The 17,824-nt window shown below is 49.2% G+C and overlaps 1 protein-coding gene across 2 annotated transcripts in view; it reads right to left on the bottom strand.

Moving 5' to 3' along the window:
* TDRD9 (tudor domain containing 9) overlaps window positions 1-17,824 on the bottom strand; it is a 2,642,469-nt gene that overhangs the window by 334,630 nt on the left and 2,290,015 nt on the right. For both annotated transcript variants that reach the window (XM_078660267.1, XM_078660268.1), the window contains one exon: window positions 3,064-3,134. In XM_078660267.1, coding sequence (XP_078516393.1) covers window positions 3,064-3,134 — 71 coding nt within the window. The remainder of the gene's footprint in view (window positions 1-3,063; window positions 3,135-17,824) is intronic.

Raw genomic sequence — 17,824 nt, 5'->3', positions numbered from 1 at the left:
GGAAGACTGGGAGACATGTTTTTCCTTATCCCACTCAGGGTGGCACAACAAGCGTTGAAATCCCCGAGGGGATACTCTACCTTATATGCCCTGGGTGCACCTGGTACCATAAAGTAGGAAAGTACAAGTTAGGCTACGGCAATTGGGTTTAAGCCAATCATGTACCTTTTTAAGGACCAGAGCATGTGTACTGAGCCCTGATTAGAAGGGCTAAGGCATTTCAGAGTCCTTACACCAATGCCTATCAGTCAAAGTATTGGTGAAACCTGCAAAGGCCTGGATTCCTCACACCTATACATCACTTGAAAAATATGTGGATAGCATCCACGCATGGCAACATAGCAGCACACCAAGCAATTGATAGTATCCAGGTCAGAACAAATTACATATTTGAATGGTTTGAGACAAGGAAGGAAGGTATGACAATCGTAAGCAGAAAATATGATGATGCCTCTGGGGACCGCAGCGCTGTGGTAGTGGGAGCGTAGTGCCCAAAGCAGGCAATACAGGAACCGGGTGTGCTTGAGTGGAGTCAGAGTGCAACCTCAGTTGGTGTCGAGACTGATTCGGTTTGGGTATCTGAGCCATCACGGAATCCCCCTCATGTGCGGGCGACATCCGAACCGGCATCTATGAAAAGTGGATTGGCACGAATCTTGCTGCAAGAGTCAAAGTCAGCACTGAGTCGGTGAAGTACCGGAAAAGCGTTCTAGGGGCTCAAAGGGCGCTGAAGACTGATCCACCAGTATTAAAAACCACTTGAGGAATCCTTGGGGCTTGAAGGTACACTAGAGAGATAGGCAGCATGGCCTTCTTGAATGCCTCAACCTGCTGCAGCATTCGATCGAGAGAAAGATCGAGTAGCACCATGACACCCTAGATATAGGGGTGGAATCAAGGTTGAATCCTGTTTTGCTTTCTTACGTTTCCTCTTCGATTTGGACTTTTGATAACGAGATTACTTTGCTTGCAAAGAATGCATTTGGCAGGATCAGCCTTGAGAGCAGGAGGCACCTTCGACTAGCAGCGGGACTTATGGGAGGTCTGTGTCTTCTTACGCAGTTTGCTGATGTACAGCTTTGTTTTGTGTTCCTGAATCACCTCCAAGAGAGCATCAGGGCACAACGAACAACTTAGAGTCATGCCTACAGCCTAAATACCAAAGGCACACCTCATGTGGGTCCATTACAGACATCTGTTTTTGACAGTCAGGGCATGGTTTGACCACTGTGGTTTTAAGTGGGGACATTGTTCCCTTGTTATGTTATGTTAAGGGGTTTATTGAGCGCGACAGCTGCCCCAGCAACGGGGCGTCCCGGCGCTAAGAACCACAGCACAACTTACAGGGGAGGGGGAGGAGGGGGAGAAAGGGACCTACTGACCTGAAAAGAGGTGAGTCTTAACTGCTCTGCGGAAAGTGAGTAGGTTGTCAATGCAGCGGATATGGTAGGGAAGGGCGTTCCATAAATTTGCCGCCCGGAGCCTGAAAGAGCGACCTCCGATGCGGCTGAATTTAGTGCGGGGGACCACTACTAAGTGTTGGCCAGTAGAGCGCAGATTGCGCTGGGGGGTGAATGGAGTAAGCAGCGATTGGAGGAGTTCTGGGCCATCTGCATTCAAAATATTAAAAGCAGTGGTGAGGGCCTTAAATTGAATACGGGCTTCCACCGGGAGCCAGTGGAGTCTCTGGATGGTGCCTCTAACGGAGCACCTTCTGGCAAGGCCAACAATAGCCCTGGCCGCAGAATTCTGTATACGCTGGAGCCTAGTTGTTTCGGCTTTGTTAGCGCCTAAAAGTAGTACGCTCGCATAGTCCAGTCGGGACAGGATGGTGGCTTGGACAATGAGCTGCCGTGTTTTGGGATCAAAGAAGCCTAGAATGGGATTAAGAGAAACAAAGGGGGAGCTTGGCCCTAAAGGACAAGTGGGGAGGCTGGGCCTAAGTGAATGAGTAATCAAGAAAGAGTGCCCCACCACTTACTTTTTTAACCACATTTAAGGAAAGTTGAAAACGCTGCTTGTCGTACTCAACTAGGTATTTTTATTTATACCAATCAATTTTTTAGAATTAAACTCTGTTTTGTCAAAAACAACTTGTTATAGACAGACAAACACATATATACAATGTGAATTAGAACTGAAGTTAAACTTTTCTACACAACAAAGTGTTCACAAACTAAATATAATCATTGTTCACAAAAATGAAAAACATTCTACAACAGACAGTGACATTAAATATGCAATGCAATGAATAATAAACACATTATCGGATAAATAAGACATTGTTTGAAGCAAAGAAAAATTGTAAAAAAGTAGGAAAGAAAATTAGGAAAGGAGCGTGAAGGCAAATTCGGAATTATTTATCAACCAGCAAGTGCTGGTGTCCAAGTTATCCTTTTCTAATTGGCCGACGCGTTTCGAATCCAGGAGCTTGTGTTCCGGATTCTCATCAGGGCACAATTACTCTGTCTGTGAAATTTAGAAAAGAGAGGGCGTTTTTAAGTATTTTGGGTGAAAAAGACAGGGTTTAAGGCTCCTCAGCAGCCCAATGCAGTTGGCTGCTACCTTTTTGGTGTGGGTTTGGTAGCTCAATGTGGAATCCAGCCAAACGCCTACGTTTTTGACCAGGGATTTGGGTGGGGGGTGGGCCCCAGCAGGGGAGGCCACCAATGCACACTGTATTTCAATTAAATAACCAATACTGATGAAAGAGGGAGCAGAGCTCCGGATCCATGTCCTGAGGCACGGAAATTAAGGAGATGACATCGGCATGCAGTTTATATGGGGTTTTGTACTATTATTTCTGGGGTGGGATGAAGCGAACACAGAGCTGCACACCACGACCTGGCGGCGCTTGGGAACACTTATGAAACTTTTCCAGATCCATCTTGTGCCCAGAGAGTACGCTAAAAGTGAGGAATGTGTGGTTAGGTGTATCCATCAGAATTCCCAATCATAATTAAAACATTAACTTTTGCAGAAGGAGATTTAAGTTGTACCGTAAATAAAGTTCCTGGCAATTCTGCATCACCTAATCTAACATTTGCAATGTTTGACACATACCTAAATCTGGATATGCGGGTCAAACTGTGAAACCGGACCTCATAGGGATTAGTTGGACCATGAAGCATAACCTACAGTTGAAAGCAACACAAAACAATTAATACAAATTAAAAGTACAAAGATATATATTTTCACTTTTCATAAGATATTACTTCCTCCTCTGTTGACAGTGTACATACATTTATCTCTGCAAACATGGGCTTCCTCTTACAATTACACTATTTTTTTTTTATGGACTCATGATTTTATCCAAAAGTAAGTGGCATAGACTGCAGTCCACATGCGTTTGGTATTAAAATCATGGAAGAGGACTTTGTTAATTATGGGTAAAACTTTCTTTCCAGTAGGCAATTTGCTAAATATATTTGCTTTCTTATCTTCTGTAGTTTTAAGTAGTCTGGCCATTGCAACAGTTCTTCCTTCACAAAATGAATTACATTAAATTAGGACAGTATTTCTAGATGAATGAGCGTTCTTGTTTCCAACCATACTGTGTGTGTGTGTAATCTTTCTCTGGATAACAGACAATTATCAGCACAATACAAAATTTCCAAATAAGTAAACGTTAATCATGTACTGCAGTCTCAAATCCCCCATCTCTAGACCCATCTAATGTCCCAGTCAAGGGTTGACGAATGCTCCAGAGATTCCAATTTTTTAAATCCTTTTGGTGTTGATCAAATACATTATACACCAATATAATAAGCTATAACAAGCTTATGACAAAGTTTGAAGGTGTAGGTTTGAATCACATTACTTTCTAAGTTTGAAAAACAAAATAGCCTTCACTAACAACTAGTGGCATGCTTCATCATCATTTATAGTTTGGAGTGATGGTGACGGCAGCGTGGGTGATGTAGTGTCTGATGTCAAGTATCTGAGTTGTATTAGGAATTGAGTTAGTCCCCTCTGTCGGGTAACCTCAGAGTGGCGGTGTAAATACTACATCATTAGGCTTTCCTCTAGTTGACGTGTGTCTCCGGTTCAAAGAAACTTGCCACCACCTCATTCATTTTACTGCCAAGCATTTCCTCAGGATGCTCCTGTATTCCTTTAATTGTAGGACAGCTCCCTTTGCCAGTGCCCAGTTTTAAACCAACAATGTGGCAGACCCTATGGAGACTTCCGGTGTAGTGCAATGTCTCTGCGCACTATGCCCAACGCCAGGAACATATTTCCACCTTTACGAGATGCACTTCTGCTATAAAAGCCCAGCAGTCAAATCTCTCAAGTGTGATGGGTCTGTCTATCTAATGTTCTCTCGAAGTCTGCTGTGCCCTTTGTCCAAAACTGTGTGATCACTTGGCAACTCCAGATCATAAACACTAAGTCTGTATCAACCATGGCACACCTGGGGCAGTCAAGGTCACTGGTGTGCATCAATGTTCAATTTGTGAGGTATGCAGTATGAGGGTAGTTAACCTATATATTTGAAACAGGTGTTCATAATCAGGGTTCAGGTACGCTCCAGGGTCTTTTCTCATTCCGTCCATTGGCACGGCAGCCTATAAAGGTCTCCTACCATGCACACAATCGCGACAAGCCATCTAGGGGCATGGAGATCCTGGTCTTTTATTTATTTAATTATAAAGTTTTATAAAGCGCAAACTTAACTCATGGGTATCAGAGCGCTGTACAAAAGAAGCCGTAACAAACCACATATGCATAAGAAAACTTCAAATAAAATACCAAAGTCACAATCCAGTTATAACCAACGGATGGCGTGGCAAACACGGCCATATGTCAGCACAATTTTCAGTAGGTCACGCGTAAGAGGTTCTGGGTTCAAGTCCTCCAGAAGTTGATAAACGGTTATTACCAACGTGACATACACTCGAATCTGAGTGCTTGAGAGGTTGTTTTTGGCTCCCTTTTCATATCAGTCTTCCAGTGTTGTTAGTTCCATGGCTGTCCATCCCCACATCTACCAGATTGTGAAGAATCCTCCCCTAGAAGTGGGCAACTCAATCAGGGGCAATGCAGGCGCATACAGAGTGCGGAGTCCAATCCTTTTAAGTACACCCTTCCAACATCAGAAGGCCAATGGTAGAAGGCCAATGGTAGAAGTCCTAGTTTCTGTGCCAGGTGAAGTTTCACCCCCAGAAGACGGGCTAGCAATGTGCATCCTCTGTGCTCCTCTGCAGACACACCCTACATTAGCAATGCACGCCCCCGCAAGCCGTCTGGCTATCTATTGAGGCTGTGCTGCGTAATAATAAATTTCATAGTCTTGGACATCAAGTTCGCACTCTCGCGATGGCTGATGTAGTATGCGTAGGGAAACCCAATTACGCTTCTCATTTGTATCAGCTCTCATAGCAAAATACGCACGGATCGGAAGTAGTTTTGTGGGATCAACACCAGGAGATTTGTGAAGTAATAGAGAACATGCGGCAGAATACCCATTTTTGCCAGAGCAGTTCCTTCTGTGATAGGTAACTGGATCGCAAGACAGAACACCATGTGCCCCTCCCCTATGTATACATGTCGGAATGGTAAAGTCTGATCCCTAAATAGCTAAAACATCTGGTTTCCTATTTCGTCCCCAAGCACTAGACAGCCTCCCGGAGGCTCCTGTAGTTCCTCCGACATGGGGAAGGCACAGATCTTTCTCCACTTCATGCACAACTCTGACACAACACCCAGTTCCTCCAATATGGTCATGGTCCATGGGATCCTTGTTTGCACCTCTCTCAGGTACAGTACCAAATCAGCAGCATAAAGCGAAACCAGATGCTCTCTATCACGCAAATAAATGCCCCTACCCCATCCTTCACTCCTCAAAATGCTTCCCAGTGGCTCAATCGCTAGGGCAAACAGAATCAATGAGAGTGGACAGCCCTGCCTTTGTATTGTGAACTGTTCAGAGATGCATTGGCCCATTCAGACCTGCATGCAACTGTGTAGTCGTGTGGAGCAGGGAGATCCATTTTCCCCATCCCACACGCAGGAACATTTCATTCATAACTGCTCTGAGCAAGCCCCACAGTAAAGTACTGAATGCCTTTCAAATATTGATTGATAAACCACTGCATACTGTGGCCATTCCAGTGGTGCCTCACCTAGAACGCGATATAGGCGCCTTATGTTATCAGAGATGCCTCGAATAAATCCATTTTGGTAATCATGTACCAACGCTTGTAAATGGATCTGCAGCCGAGTGGCTAGCACCTTATTGAGGGTTTTAAAATTCAAACTGAGCATGGACAGAGGTCTGTAGGATGCAGCATTCAACACTTCACCCATAGGTTTAAAAATGAAGACTATTAAGTCCTCTCTGGTGGTGTCAGACAGGTACCCACGTTCAAAAGCCTCTGTGTACATTAAAGCCAGTTCTAGGCACCAGGAATGACGAATATGTGGGGCAAAAATCAACTGGCAGGTCACCACAGCCAGGTGATTTACCTCTCACCTGAGCACCTTACATTTTTTTTAAGCGATATGGAGTAACAATAGTTTGGGTCCTGAAATTAAAAGTGTCTTTACAAAGTCCTTCAATAATTTATTATATTCTGATTTCTTACAGAAAAGATTATGAACTATATATTTGGATGGAGGGTGAGATTAATGTCCAACTATCTTATATCTTAGTTAACGTGTTTCAGCCTTCCTAAATGCCCAACACAGTCAGGAGGCATTCATAAGGTCTTTAAGATCACTTTGTATCTCAAGTGTTGCTATGCTTGGTTTCTTGGGTTTAAGTCAATATATGAAACAACAGAGAGACCAAAAGCATGCATGGACACTTACTTAGTATCAAGTATCAGGGTATATCTTTTGGAGTAAAGAAAAACATACATATCATTATAGAATCTAGAGCAAGACATAGAACCATTACACTCAAATGTTAAATGACAACCAAAAAAGCAGTTTCAATATGCTTCTGGTAGCACATGGATTTTGTGAAGTGCGAGTTTCTGGTACTAATGGATACCAAACACAATGCCTCTCCCTGTGAATGCAACGCCACCATGATGTGACACCTTACGTCACACATGCCATTGTACGGTAAAACGTAATATAGGATACTTCTGTATACATAGACGTGTCTCCACTCCTCGGAGTACCAGCAAGTGAAAGGAGAGACACAAATGTCAAATACACGGGTCCCTTAACGCATTAATTCAAGGGCCAATAATATACTCAATCGGACGTGACGCCTACATTTGCATCTCTCATGGACTTCTGTAACTCCATATTGTATTTTTTTAGTGCTTACTAGCCTGAGAAGTGCTTTGCGGTGAGTAACATGCTACTCCTGAAACCAAGATTAGAGGTTAATAGTAAGAAATTAGTAAGGTGTTCTTTTTCTCATTAGTGCATTAGCTGTGCTCTTGATTTCTTTTGTGTTTACTAGAATTTAGAGAAGGGCCAGAATGAATGAGATGGTTTTGAAAGGGGAAGTGTCAAGTTGTTTTTGCAAGTAGAGGTCGTGCATGCCTGTTAGTTGGGATGATTTGTAAAAAAGGAGGGGGAAGGCTGAGAAGCATGTTTGAGAGTTATAGTCGATAAAGGTTTGGAATGAGTCCGTGAGAGGAGGGATGCGGCAAAGGTTGAAAGAGGTATTTTATATGACAAAAAAACTGAAATTAACTTGTGCATAACATATATGCACATGACACTTGGCCTTATGTGCACATTTATCTAGTGGTGAAGCATACACATATTTTCATGACACTCAATTTAGTTCTAAGTTTTAGTAGGAGGCCTAAACCTTTCTATATACATACAGAGAAGCAGCAATTATGACTTCAGCTGATATACGGATATGATGTATGCTTGTGGTGTATAATCATTTTTTACACACACTAAACCCTAGAAAATCAGCAGTTATAGTTAACTCTAATAGCTGTAGTTCATACCCTAAAGTAACTACAACTTGTGCCTTAGCCATGCAACTGATTCTCATCAATATTTTCACTGCAAATGTTGCAGTATTTTTATAAATGATGTCCTAGAAAATGTCATGATTGATGCAATATATTGGGGGTAATTAGAAGTGCATGGCAAAGGCACAAGCTGTAGTTACATTAGGGCAAAAGTTATACATACGTGAGATAACTATAACTGCTGAATTTCTATGGTTTTGTGTGTGTAAAATCTGAACCTAACTACAACGCTCCTGTAACCTTTGTCTTTTATAATGCATTTCTGTGTTTTTTAATGCAATTTTCTTACTATAATGTCCCTGTATTCTTTGGTAGCATGGGTGTGTGAATGAGTGTGCTTGTGTGGGTATGTGAATGGGTGTGTGAGTGGTTCTCTGGGTCTGTAAGTGGGTGTGTGAGTGTCTGCATCGGTGTGTGAATGGGTGAGCAAGTGGTTTTCTGGGTCTCTGAATGTGTGTGTGACTGGTTGTATGGGTGTGTGAATGGTTGTGTGTAAGTGTGTGTGTGTAAGCATATGCTGGGAGTGTGAGTGGGTGTCACTACCCGTATGAGTGTGTACGTGGGTTTGTGAGTGCGCGTGTGGGTCTGTGAGTGGCTGTATGCGTGGTTCACTAGGTCTGTCTGTAAATGGGTGTGAGTGGCTGTATGGGTGTCTGAGTGTGTGTGCGTGGTTTTCTGGGTCTCTGAGTGTGTGTGGCTGTATGTGTGTGTATGTAAGTGGCTGTTTGGGCATGGAAGTTGGTTTATGGCTGTTGAAATGGATACATGAGTGCCTGTGTGGGTCTGTGAGTAGTTCTCTGGGTCTCTGAGTGGATGTATCAGTCAGTGCATGGGTGTGTGAGTGGCTGTGGGGGAGTGTAAGTGCACGTGGGACTTGCTGTGTGAGTAGGTAAGTGTGTGAGTGGCTGTGTGGGTGTCAGAGTGGTTTCGTGGGTCTGTGAGTGAATGACTGTATGGGTGTGTGAGTGGCATATGGGTGGGTGAGTGTATGTGGGATTGTGACATGGGTGTGCAAGTGAGTGGTCTGTGAATAGGTGACCCACCAGCTGTAGGAGTGTGTACGTGGATGTTTGAGTGTATGATGGGTGTGTGAGTTGGTGTACCTGTGTGGGTCTGTGAGAGGGTATATGATTGCTTCTTTGGGTATGTGAGTGGATACATGAGTGGTTCTCTGGGTCTCTAAGTGGGGGTGTGAGTTGCTGTATGAGTGTTTAAATGAGTGTGAGTGGTTACTAGGTCTGACTGTGTGTATGAATGGCTCAAAGGGTGTCTCAGTGGGTGTGTGAATGTTTTTCTGGGTCTCCAAGTGAGTGTGTGAGTGGCTGTATGGGTCGGGTTGAGTGGGTGTATGTGTTTTTTTAATTGGGGGTCTAGATCTACTGTGGATTCATACATGGGCCACGCCATGCGCGAGTGTGGATCCTCGTGTGTACAAAAAAAGTCTTGATACAATTTCTTACCCATAAGGGGGCCCTCACAGACCCCTCCATCAGTCCCCTGGGATTAGAATACCTCTTTCCCGATCCCTTATATACCATTTCAATGTTATCCCTCCCACCCAGGAACGGTATCCCGAATCACAAAATGGCAACCACAAGTTTTCTCTCAGGTTGAGGTCAGCCAATCACAGCATTGCTATTGGTGCATGAATCTGTGGATCAATTGCGGTCGATCCGCGTCTCTCGATATACATAAAAACCTTATCTTTAATATCTCCAAAACTACTGAATCGATTTAAAACAAATGACAAAAAGGACTCTTTCCCGACCAAGATTTAGCTTTCTAGCGTATTTGGTGTCATTCCGTTCCGCTGTTCAGGCTGTAGACATGTCTTAAAACCCTAAGGGACGTTGCATGTGGAAAACGCTTTTTGGGACCCCCTTCCCTCTTTTTCTCAGGCACTGCTTTAAGAATCACCCGAAAATTTCCAAACAGCAGGTGAAGTGAGTTGCACACTAGTTTTGAAATTGTGGTGAAGATTTGTCAAATTTAGCAACAAAAAAATGCTATTCCTATGCACACTAGTTCCTAACTATAACTTCCTACAGGTGACAGCACATAGGAAACATATATATCCTACCGGTGACAGATAGATATATATATGGCCGAGGTGCTTTTTCAACTATCGACTATATATTGATTTCTAGTAGACATGCCTCTCTTGTTAATAATTTTATAACCCATGATATTGCCCTAAGCGACCATTTTCCACAAAGCATTACCATCCAGGTCTCCAATAAAGTACTTAATAGTAATAGTAGAAGTAAGGAGTGTATAAATGATATTGTGCTTTGTAGGCAAAATGGGTATGCGCTGAAGTAGACTAAGGTTAACCCCGAGGATCTTCTCACGAAGGTTGTCAAGAGCTGCATGAAGAGTATCCTTGTATGCCTTGATGAGAGCTCCTCCTATCCAGTGGTTATAGAAAACGTTAAGGATATTTTAGCTTATATTAAGGATGCTCTCTGGAAGAATACAAAATCCCAAAATAAACATAGTGCAGGGTGGTTTGATACCACCTGCACAAAGGCATACACAAAACTCCAATATGCCCTAAAAGCAAAGGATAAAAATCGTGATTATATTAGGGAAGCCAGAAAGGGCTATAAAATGGCCCAAGTAGCAAGGAAGAAGGCAATGAAGGAAGAAGCATGGTCTGCTCTCCGTGAGGCATCATTAAATCATGATACTGCTGCTTTCTGGAAGGCAGTGAATGCACCGCTCTTCATGTATTAACCTAAAGCATCCATAGAACTTGCCATAACAGAGGAGTGGGTACAGCACTACTCTAGACTCTACTCCACTGAGACAGAAGCTGAACAATTGCCAGAAAAAACTGGGGCTGAACAGGGGTTTTCTCCTCCAGCACATAATTTTAAGATGGATTTTAAGCTGAGTGAAGTGATTAGTGCTATTCAATCCAGTAAGGGAGGAAAGGCACCGGGCCCGGACGGTGTCCTGTGGATTTGTACAAATATAACGAGGCACTCTGGGGACATCTTTTAACTCAACTTTTTAGGTCTCGGCTAGAAGCGAGCGAAGCTCGCTCTCGCCAGAGACCTATAGTTAGCGGCTCAGCTTCCGAGGAGGACAGCACCTGGCCGCGCGCATTTCTGCCAAAGGAGGCGATTTGCGCCGGCCACGCGCGCGCGAACGCGCCCGCAGTGGCCAGGTGCTGTCCTCCTGGAAAGCAGCCTCCCACAACTTAGAACGCTGCTCGTGCTCACGCCTGCTTCCAGGGCACGCACTCTCTCATCTGTGCTACTTGGTAGAGCAGCTTGTAGTGTTCCTCCCTCTTCTCAAAAGTACACAGGTCGCAGTCTTCTCTTTATGCAGGATGGGCGGATCCCCCGACAAACGCTAGTTCTTTTATTTCACCCACGCTCGCCTGCCTCCCGTTGATATTAAAGCATTTCTGGTGCATCGAAGCATTGAGGGAGGGAAAGTGCTTAAGTTTATTTTCTCTTCCTACAAGTACACCACATGTGACAAGCATGGGTCATTGTAGCATCACCCAAACATAGATAGTACATGCTGCTTCTGCAACGAAAGGCATAACTCAGTTAACCTGCTCCTGCATTCAGTGGTAAGAAGAGAGGAGTTGGCCTAACGGCTAGGGCGCTCGACCTCGGAAACACGGTTCGAGTCTCGGGAATATCGCGAAAACCTCCTGTGATTCTGGGCAAATCCCCGTTCCTCACAAAATGAATGTGTGTCCTTGTGTAACGTAATTGGTGCTATGTAAAGCGCTCTGAACGTATTAAAAATCTATTTACATGTGAAAATAATGTGCTTTCTTTTGATACTCCAATGTAATAACCCCACTGGTCTTTTTCTCACTTTTGGGGCTACACTAGATAGTGCGTCCACTTCTCCTTGAGGATTCCTCCTTTTTGCATTTCAGCGGAACATAAATTCATTTTATCTCGGAGACAGACTTGGGTGGTGCCTGTCTTCCGCATGTGCGTGTTCTCGCCGATCAGGTCTGTGTGGTTAATGTTGTGCAAGCCACTCATATTATGTGTACCTGCGTGGGTGTTCTGTGAGGCTGGTTTTATTTTACCACTTCAAAGCACGGGCCGTTTCCACCATTAGGCCAGACTAGGCGGTCGCCTAGGGCGGCAGAAGGGAGAGGGCGGCAAAAACAAGAGTTTGGGAATTCTGCTCATTTGCACTCAGCTTCCGAGGAGGACAGCACCTGGCCGCGCGCATTTCTGCCGAAGGAGGCGATTTGCGCCGGCCACGCGCGCGCGAACGCGCACGCAGTGGCCAGGTGCTGTCCTCCTGGAAAGCAGCCTCCCACAACTCAGAACGCTGCTCGTGCTCACGCCTGCTCCCAGGGCACGCACTCTCTCATCTGTGCGACTTGGTAGAGCAGCTTGTAGTGTTCCTCCCTCTTCTCAAAAGTACACAGGTCGCAGTCTTCTCTTTATGCAGGATGGGCGGATCGCCCGACAAACGCTGGTTCTTTTATTTCACCCACGCTCGCCTGCCTCCCGTTGATATTAAAGCATTTCTGGTGCATCGAAGCATCGAGGGAGGGAAAGTGCTTAAGTTTATTTTCTCTCCCTTCAAGTACACCACATGTGATAAGCATGGGTCATTGTAGCATCACCCAAACATAGATAGTACATGCTGCTTCTGCAACGAAAGGCATGACTCAGTTAACCTGCTCCTGCAATCAGTGGTAAGAAGAGAGGAGTTGGCCTAACGGCTAGGGCGCTCGACCTCGGACCTGGGGAACACGGTTCGAGTCTCGGGAATATCGCGAAAACCTCCTGTGATTCTGGGCAAATCCCCGTGCCTCACAAAATGAATGTGTGTCCTTGTGTAACGTAATTGGTGCTATGTAAAGTGCTCTGAACGTATTAAAAATCTATTTAAATGTGAAAATAATGTGCTTTCTTTTGATACTCCAATGTAGTAACCCCACTGGTCTTTTTCTCACTTTTGGGGCTACACTAGATAGTGCGTCCACTTCTCCTTGAGGATTCCTCCTTTTTGCATTTCAGCGGAACATAAGTTCATTTTATCTCGGAGACAGACGTGGGTGGTGCCTGTCTTCCGCATGTGCATGTTCTCGCCGATCAGGTCTGTGTGGTTAATGTTGTGCAAGCCACTCATATTATGTGTACCTGCGTGGGTGTTCTGTGAGGCTGTTTTTATTTTACCACTTGTTAGACGGGGACCCTGAGGGTCGGCCGGATACTGAGGGAGAGATCCCCGGGTGGGACCGTCTCCTGCGATCGTACAGACAAGTTACCTCCCTCCCCACAAACAGGCACCACACCAAGTCGAGTTCAATGCTTTATATAAGGTTCTTAAGGCAAGGATATCAGCGATACAGGATATCTCGGACCCGGGGGTCCTCTCACTTCTAGTCTCTGTAGGGAAAAAGGGGGTAGCGGGACAGTCTTGGTACCGGATCGGTACAGGTAGTGGTAAGAGGCGAGCTCACAATCCTCGAGCTGGAGTGTCTGTGGATCGGGCCGCGGCAGCGCCAGCAGGCCAAGATGATAGTCTCCCTAGGTAGGGGGCCGCGGCAGCGCCAGCAGGCCAAGTCGATGGTTTCACGAGGCAGAGGGCCGCGGCAGCGCCAGCAGGCCAAGACGATGGTTTCACGAGGCAGAGGGCCGCGGCAGCGCCAGCAGGCCAAGACGATGGTTTCACGAGGCAGAGGGCCGCGGCAGCGCCAGCAGGCCAAGACGATGGTTTCACGAGGCAGAGGGCCGCGGCAGCGCCAGCAGGCCAAGACGATGGTTTCACGAGGCAGAGGGCCGCGGCAGCGCCAGCAGGCCAGTCACAGAGGAGTTCTTCTCGGGTCTCTCGACTCCAGGATACAACTGGTTTCCTGGTCTGGTCCTGCCCCAGTTATAGGTCTGGTCCCCTTTGATGTCCGGACCCTCGCGCCTGGGGGGGCCGGGAGGTCCGGGATGAGGGAGTCCAGACACCCAGCAGGGGGGTGGAGCCAGCGCCCAGGCGGCCGGGGGTGATCGACACCTGGCGGAGGAGAGCCGTTGACGATTCCTTTCTCCCATTGACTCGCCAAGTGGTCACTCTGCCTCCCGGGGGGAGGTTGGTGCCTCGATGTCGGGCCCGGCCGGGCCCAGGGTGAGGGTCGAGTTGAGGCCACGCGGCCTCGTGCTGTAGTGGCCCAAGATGGCGGCTGGGCCGAGGCCGTGGTGTGGATGGTGACCCGGGCCAGCTGGGTTCGGAGCTGGTGTCTTGTGGGTGAGGAATTGCAGTGTACTTCGGGTGGTCGTCGGGGACTCTGGCTGGGGATGCAGGGGGAGCCAGGGTCCAGGTCCCATTGCGGGGAGGGGGCAGCCCGACCATGCGGCCTGTCCAACATGCGTCCCCCCCAGCTGAAGGCGGGGAGAGTCAGCCATCTTCCTGGGGACTCTCCTCGCTGAGGCGGAAAAAGCGTGACAGGCCGTCGGCGTTGGCGTGGTCCTGGCCTGGACGATGTTCCACCGTGAAGTCCATCCCCTGCAGGGAGATGGACCAGCGCAGCAGCTTCGGGTTCTCCCCCCGCATTTGCATCAGCCATTGCAGGGGTCGGTGGTCTGTTTGCACCCGGAAGTGGGTGCCGAAGAGGTATGGCCGGAGCTTCTTGAGTGCCCAGACTACGGCGAAGGCCTCCCTCTCAATGGTGCTCCAGCGCTGTTCTCGGGGCAATAGGCGTCTGCTGATGAAGACCACTGGCTGGTCGATCCCTTCGGCGTTGAGTTGGGAGAGGACGGCCCCCACACCATGATCGGAGGCGTCCGTCTGCACAATGAATTCCCGGCTGTAGTCGGGAGCCTGGAGCACGGGGGCCGTGCACATGGCGGTCTTTAGCTTTTCGAAGGCCGATTGGCAGTCCGGGGTCCAGTTGACGGTTTTGGGGCTCTTTTTGGAGGTGAGCTCCGTGAGGGGCCCCACGATGCTGCCATAGTCCTTCATGAACCGCCGGTAGTATCCGGTGAGCCCCAGGAAGGCCCGGACCTCTGTTTGGGTCGTAGGGGGTCGCCAGGCCTGGATGGCAGCAATCTTGAGTTGGAGAGGGGCCACCAGCCCGCTTCCCACTTGGTGTCCTAGGTAGGTCACGGACCCTTGGCCCACCTGGCACTTGCTGGCTTTGATGGTGAGCCCGGCTTGCTGGAGGGCGTGTAGAACCTCCCGCAGGTGGCGGAGGTGGTCGGTCCACTGGTGGCTGTACACAGCAATGTCGTCCAGGTAGGCGGCGCTGAAGCCTTCCAGGCCCGCCAGTACCTGGTTTACCAGCCGTTGGAACGTTGCCGGGGCGTTTTTCATGCCGAAGGGCATGACTTTAAAGTGGTAGTGCCCGTCTGGGGTAGAGAAGGCGGATCGTTCTTGGGCCCTAGGGGTGAGGCCGATCTGCCAGTAGCCCGCTGTTAGGTCGAAGATGCTCAGGTAGCGGGCGGCCCCCATCCGGTCAATTAGCTCGTCTGCCCGGGGGATGGGATGAGCGTCGGTCCGGGTAACTGCATTCAGCCCCCGATAGTCCACGCAGAACCGGAGCTCAGGGGCAACGCCCGGGGCAGCTGCCTTGGGAACTAGGACGACTGGGCTCGCCCAGGGACTGTCTGAGGGTTCGATCACTCCTAGGGTCAGCATTTTGGACACCTCGGTCTGGATGCAGGCTCGTACCCGGTCTGGTACGCGGTACGCTCGGTGTCGAATAGGTGGGCTGTCCCCGGTGTCCACATCGTGGAGGCACCAGGGGGTGACTCCGGGGGTGAGGGAGAACAGGGAGGCGAACTGCCTCAGGAGCGTTTGGCAGTCTTGGTGTTGCTCCGGGGACAGGGCCTCGGAGAGCTGGACCCCTTCCACTGAGCCATCCTGCTCGAGGGCCCTCAGTAAGTCCGGAAGGGGTTCAGAGTCTTCTTCTGTCCCATTATCGGTAGCCATCAGGAGGCTGAGTTCGGATCGCACAAAATGGGGTTTGAGCCTGTTGGCATGGAGGACCCGCAGGGGGTTCCGGGCAGTCTCCATGTCGATTAAATAGGTGACGGGCCCCTTGCGTTCGATTACCTTGAAGGGCCCGGACCATCTGTCTTGGAGTGCACAGGGCTCAACCGGGGACATCACCCAGACCTGTTGTCCAGGTTCGAACTCAATGGAGGACGTGTGCTGATCGTACCACCTCTTCATGTCCTCCTGACTGGCCTCGAGGTTGGCTTTGGCGGCGTCTCGGAACCGCCGGGTCTGGTTGCGGAGAGCCAGGAGATACCTGTAGATGTCCGGGGGAGTTTTCTGGGGAGGCTGCTCCCAACCTTCCTTGACTAGGCTGAGGGGGCCCCGGACGGGGTGCCCGTACAGGAGTTCAAAGGGGCTGAAGCCGAGGGACTTCTGCGGGACCTCCCGATAGGCAAACAGGAGGCAGGGAAGTAGCACGTCCCACTGGCGTCGAAGGGGTTCTTCTAGACCCATAATCATCCCCTTGAGGGTGCGGTTGAATCTCTCGACCAGTCCGTTTCCTTGCGGGTGATAGGGGGTCGTGAATTTGTAGGTGACCCCGCATTGTTGCCAGAGGGACTTCATATATCTGGAGATAAAGTTCGTGCCCCTGTCACTGACGACCTCCCGGGGGAACCCCACCCGGGAGAAGATCCCCATCAGGGCCCGGCCCACCACGGGGGCCGTCACGGTCCGAAGAGGGATGGCCTCGGGATAGCGGGTGGCGTGGTCTACAAGGACCAGGATGAACCGGTGTCCTTGGGCTGTTCGAGGGTCGAGGGGCCCCACAATGTCTATTCCCACTCGTTCAAACGGGGTGGTGACGACAGGAAAGGGTTGTAACGGTGCTTTGATTTTTCGGCCACTTTTTCCGCTGGCCTGGCAGGTGGGGCAGGCCTTGCAGTGGTTGGTGACATCCTTCCGCATGTGGGGCCAGAAAAAATGGGTCACCAGGCGGTCGTAGGTTTTATCCTGCCCCAGGTGTCCGGCAAGGGGGACATCGTGGGCTAAGTTCAGGAGGAAGTCTCGGAAGCGAAGGGGCACCACCAGCACCCGACTGGCCCCTAGTTCTGCAACTTTCTGCTCGCTGTAGAGCAGGTCTTGGTCCCAGTAGATCCAGTGGGCCCCCGAGGTATCCCCGGTGCTCTGGGCCAGGGCTTGCTGCCGGAGTCCTACGAGAGAGGGACAGGTTTTCTGTTCGGCCCGGAATTGTTCCTGCGTGGGGCCTCCCTCCTGCCGCCATTGTGCCAGGTCAGGGACGTCCCGAAGCTGGTCGGATCCTTCTTCGGTTTGGGTCAATGGACTGGCTTCTGGGGCGGCCTCCTCGGGGATGAGCGCGGGAGGAGGTTCTGGCCACTCGGGCTCTTCTGGGCTGGGGACCGCGCGGGCGGTCATGGACCTGGTCGTGACGCAAACCCATTCGGGGAGGCCGAGCATCCCCAGGTGCTCCCTCCGTTCGACAGCTGCCCAGGGAGAGCTTTCAAGGTCGTTCCCTAGGAGGCAGTCCACGGGGGCATCATCGCGGACAGTTACTTTTAACATCCCTGTTACTCCTCCCCACTCGAAGGGGACGCAGGCCATGTGGCATAGGCTTTCGGAATTGTCGGCTGATCGGACAGGGCAAAGAATGTTCGGCAAGATTTGGTCTGGAGTGACGAGGTGGCGTCGGACCGCCGTTACCCTGGCCCCGGTGTCGCGGAGGGCTTCCGCCCGGCGGCCATTAATGTTGACCCATTGACCGTACTTCTGGGTGTTGGCGGGAAGGGGGGCCCGCGGAATCATTTCTCTCTCCCCTAAGCAGACCAGTGCCATGGCGGCGGGTGCCCATTCAGAGGGATCGGTCTCGTACTCTTCCTGGTCTTCCGGGATTAGTTCTTCCCCTAGGGCCGCCGCTGCAACTTGGCGGGGGG

Source organism: Lissotriton helveticus, chromosome 9, assembly GCF_964261635.1.
Source record: "Lissotriton helveticus chromosome 9, aLisHel1.1, whole genome shotgun sequence".
NCBI classification, from domain to species: Eukaryota; Metazoa; Chordata; class Amphibia; order Caudata; family Salamandridae; genus Lissotriton; species Lissotriton helveticus.
This window is presented reverse-complemented; position numbering and strand designations above follow the sequence as displayed.